The following is a 2,355-nucleotide window of genomic DNA, read 5'->3' as shown; positions in this document are numbered from 1 at the left end:
TGTGTTTAGCTTTTATGGTTCATGTTTGGTTGCTATCTCCTTCATTTTCTTTGGGATGATTCGAGAGTAGCACAGCTCTGGTTTAGTTTCACTATGCATCATGTGGAAGTCTTGTTATTTTTATTTCAATTCCATGGGATACTTGTTTGATTTCACTCACCCTCATCTAAGCCCATTGATTCAAACATGAAATGTGGCTTTGTATGGGTTCGTTTTATCCCCTCCCCTTGTGCTCTGTTTTCTCTGTTTTTCCCTGTTCCTGGTACCCATCCATGGTGTGCATCAGTTTTCTCATCGGTGTCTAAGGAAGGAGGAAGCAGTAGCATCATAAGTCGCCATGGTGAAGTACTCTAGAGAGTCAGACAATCCCACCAAGTTTTGCAAGACCAGGGACTCAGATTTCAGAGTTCATTTCAAGAATACCAGGGAGACTACTGATGCAACCAGTAGGTTGCTTTTGACCATGGCCAGAGAGTATTTAGAGGACGCCCCAGTCCACGAGCAAGCCATGCCTTTCACCCGGTTTTGTAGAGGTGTTGGACGAACTGCTCAGGCAAAGAATAGACATTCAAATGGGCAAGGATGTTCGTCTGTCAAATCTGTTAAATACATCCTAGTTTTGCTTAAACACGCTGAGAGTAACGCAGATTTGAAAGGTTTGGATGTTAATTCACCCTACATATCTCACATCCAAGTGACTCAGGCATAGAAACAAAGGACACCAGATAAAATCGCAAGTGTATGGCCCTACAGAACCAAAACGAGCATGAGCTCTTTAGCTCTCATCGTTTTGCACATAAGCAGCTCACTTTGTAGAGCGCATGAAGAAAAAGGACTGACATAGAGCCATGCACTGGAGGTTTTCATTTCCGTTCTCTATACCTATCCCACAGTTCCTCCTCCCTCTTTCCAACCCCTGATCAAAACCATCGGCACTACGCTCCATTTCCGCAGCCGGCAATGTCGGCTACCGCATTATTGCAGAAGGCAGCACAAATGGGGGCAGCCGCATCAAACGCGTCCTTGCTTCGGGGCTTAGGATCGGCAATGTCACCGTCTTCGTCTGCACAGCAAGATAGCAGCACCACCCAGTGGAGCGGGCATGTAAAGGCAGATAACAATCCGGTAGGAGCTGGGCTGGGATTGGGACTTCCCTCGGAGGGAGGCCCTGCTTTAGTCGGGCTAATGATGGGTCCATCATCGCTATTTGTGAACAAGCCAACCACTCTTGTTCTCCTCGGGCTGGGTATGGTTCCTGGTGGCGCTTCCACGGCTGGACTCTCTGCACTGCTTGCTTCTATCAGCGGTGGCGGCCTTGATATTGCAGCTGCCGGATCCCCTTTTGGAGGAGCAGCAACTGCTACTGCCGAGGCTGCACCTGATAAAAAGCATAATGGGCCTGCTCTCCTATAGAAGATAATTTCCTGTATTTTTATTATGGTGGGGTTAACGCCTGTCATGATCCTTCCTCCAATAGACGTAATAGCGGGTCAAAAACGACACTACAATAGGAAGACCCATGCATCACAAAGGAGAGTCCTCTAATACAGTGCAGCCAGTCCCTAATACTATGAGCAAGCATCCATTTTCTATGTCCAGATGCCAACCCAATGGCACTGAACCCGAAGCTTTCTGCCAGTCCACTCATCGATTGAGGAGACCATACCCATATGCATGACCGTTTTTTGACGCATGCATGACCTTCTTGAAAGATATGGAGATGTTTGGTGCGCCTAGAGCTTGACTGGCCACATGTGATGGGATTTAGAGAGGGTATTTAGTGCCGACATACTGAACCTTTTGACAAAGCTGTACGTGAAGGAGTAGCATTATCAATCCCATTCAGTTTCAAAGACGTCCACTTCCCTGAAACCATCAAGTCTGGTGGCATCCTTGTGGGTTCATTTCATGTTGTGGGTGTTTCGGTTGTTTGTGTGGCAGGAAACAAAGCCACAGAGCTTGCTTTTATATCGATGTACCAATGTATTAAAGCTGGCAGATTCGGGATTGGCAAGTGCACTTAGTTTCTGTTAAGACATTCATACATAAGGTGATGGTTTTTGTGGTGTAGAGCACCTAAAATACTGCTTGGACTACGTCACTATTCCTCTCCTGCTGGTGTGTAGTCTGTGGGTTGCATATTTGCTGAGATGGAGAACCAGCTATCATTGTTTCCCGGGTCTTCAAAGCGGGATTCATTTAGGCAACCCCATGGTATCCAATCACATATGATGCCGGAAGAGGTGGGACTGGTTCAGCCTATTCAGGTCAGTTTTCCAGAGGAGCGGCTGGGTAAGGAAATTCAAGTTGTAGATGCAGAGAGCATGGTGGAAGTGAAGGATCTTTCGCAAATCT

The 2,355-nt window shown here is 46.9% G+C and overlaps 1 protein-coding gene across 1 annotated transcript; it reads left to right on the top strand.

Annotated features, from left to right (window-relative positions):
• The first annotated feature begins 337 nt into the window (after positions 1–337).
• Positions 338–709, top strand: LOC132253175 (large ribosomal subunit protein uL22y-like). Its single transcript, XM_059734598.1, has one exon. It carries the CDS (start codon positions 338–340, stop codon positions 707–709), a length of 372 nt encoding a protein of 123 aa, XP_059590581.1.
• The last annotated feature ends 1,646 nt before the right edge of the window (positions 710–2,355 follow it).

The sequence above is a fragment of the Vitis vinifera genome, chromosome 18, assembly GCF_030704535.1.
Source record: "Vitis vinifera cultivar Pinot Noir 40024 chromosome 18, ASM3070453v1".
NCBI classification, from domain to species: Eukaryota; Viridiplantae; Streptophyta; class Magnoliopsida; order Vitales; family Vitaceae; genus Vitis; species Vitis vinifera.
Note: the sequence above shows the minus strand (reverse complement) of the source record. Positions and strands in the feature narration are given on the sequence as shown.

Coding starts and splice junctions, on each gene's coding strand:
- LOC132253175 (XM_059734598.1), top strand. CDS start 338: ATGGTGAAGTACTCTAGAGAGTCAGACAATCCCACCAAGTTTTGCAAG.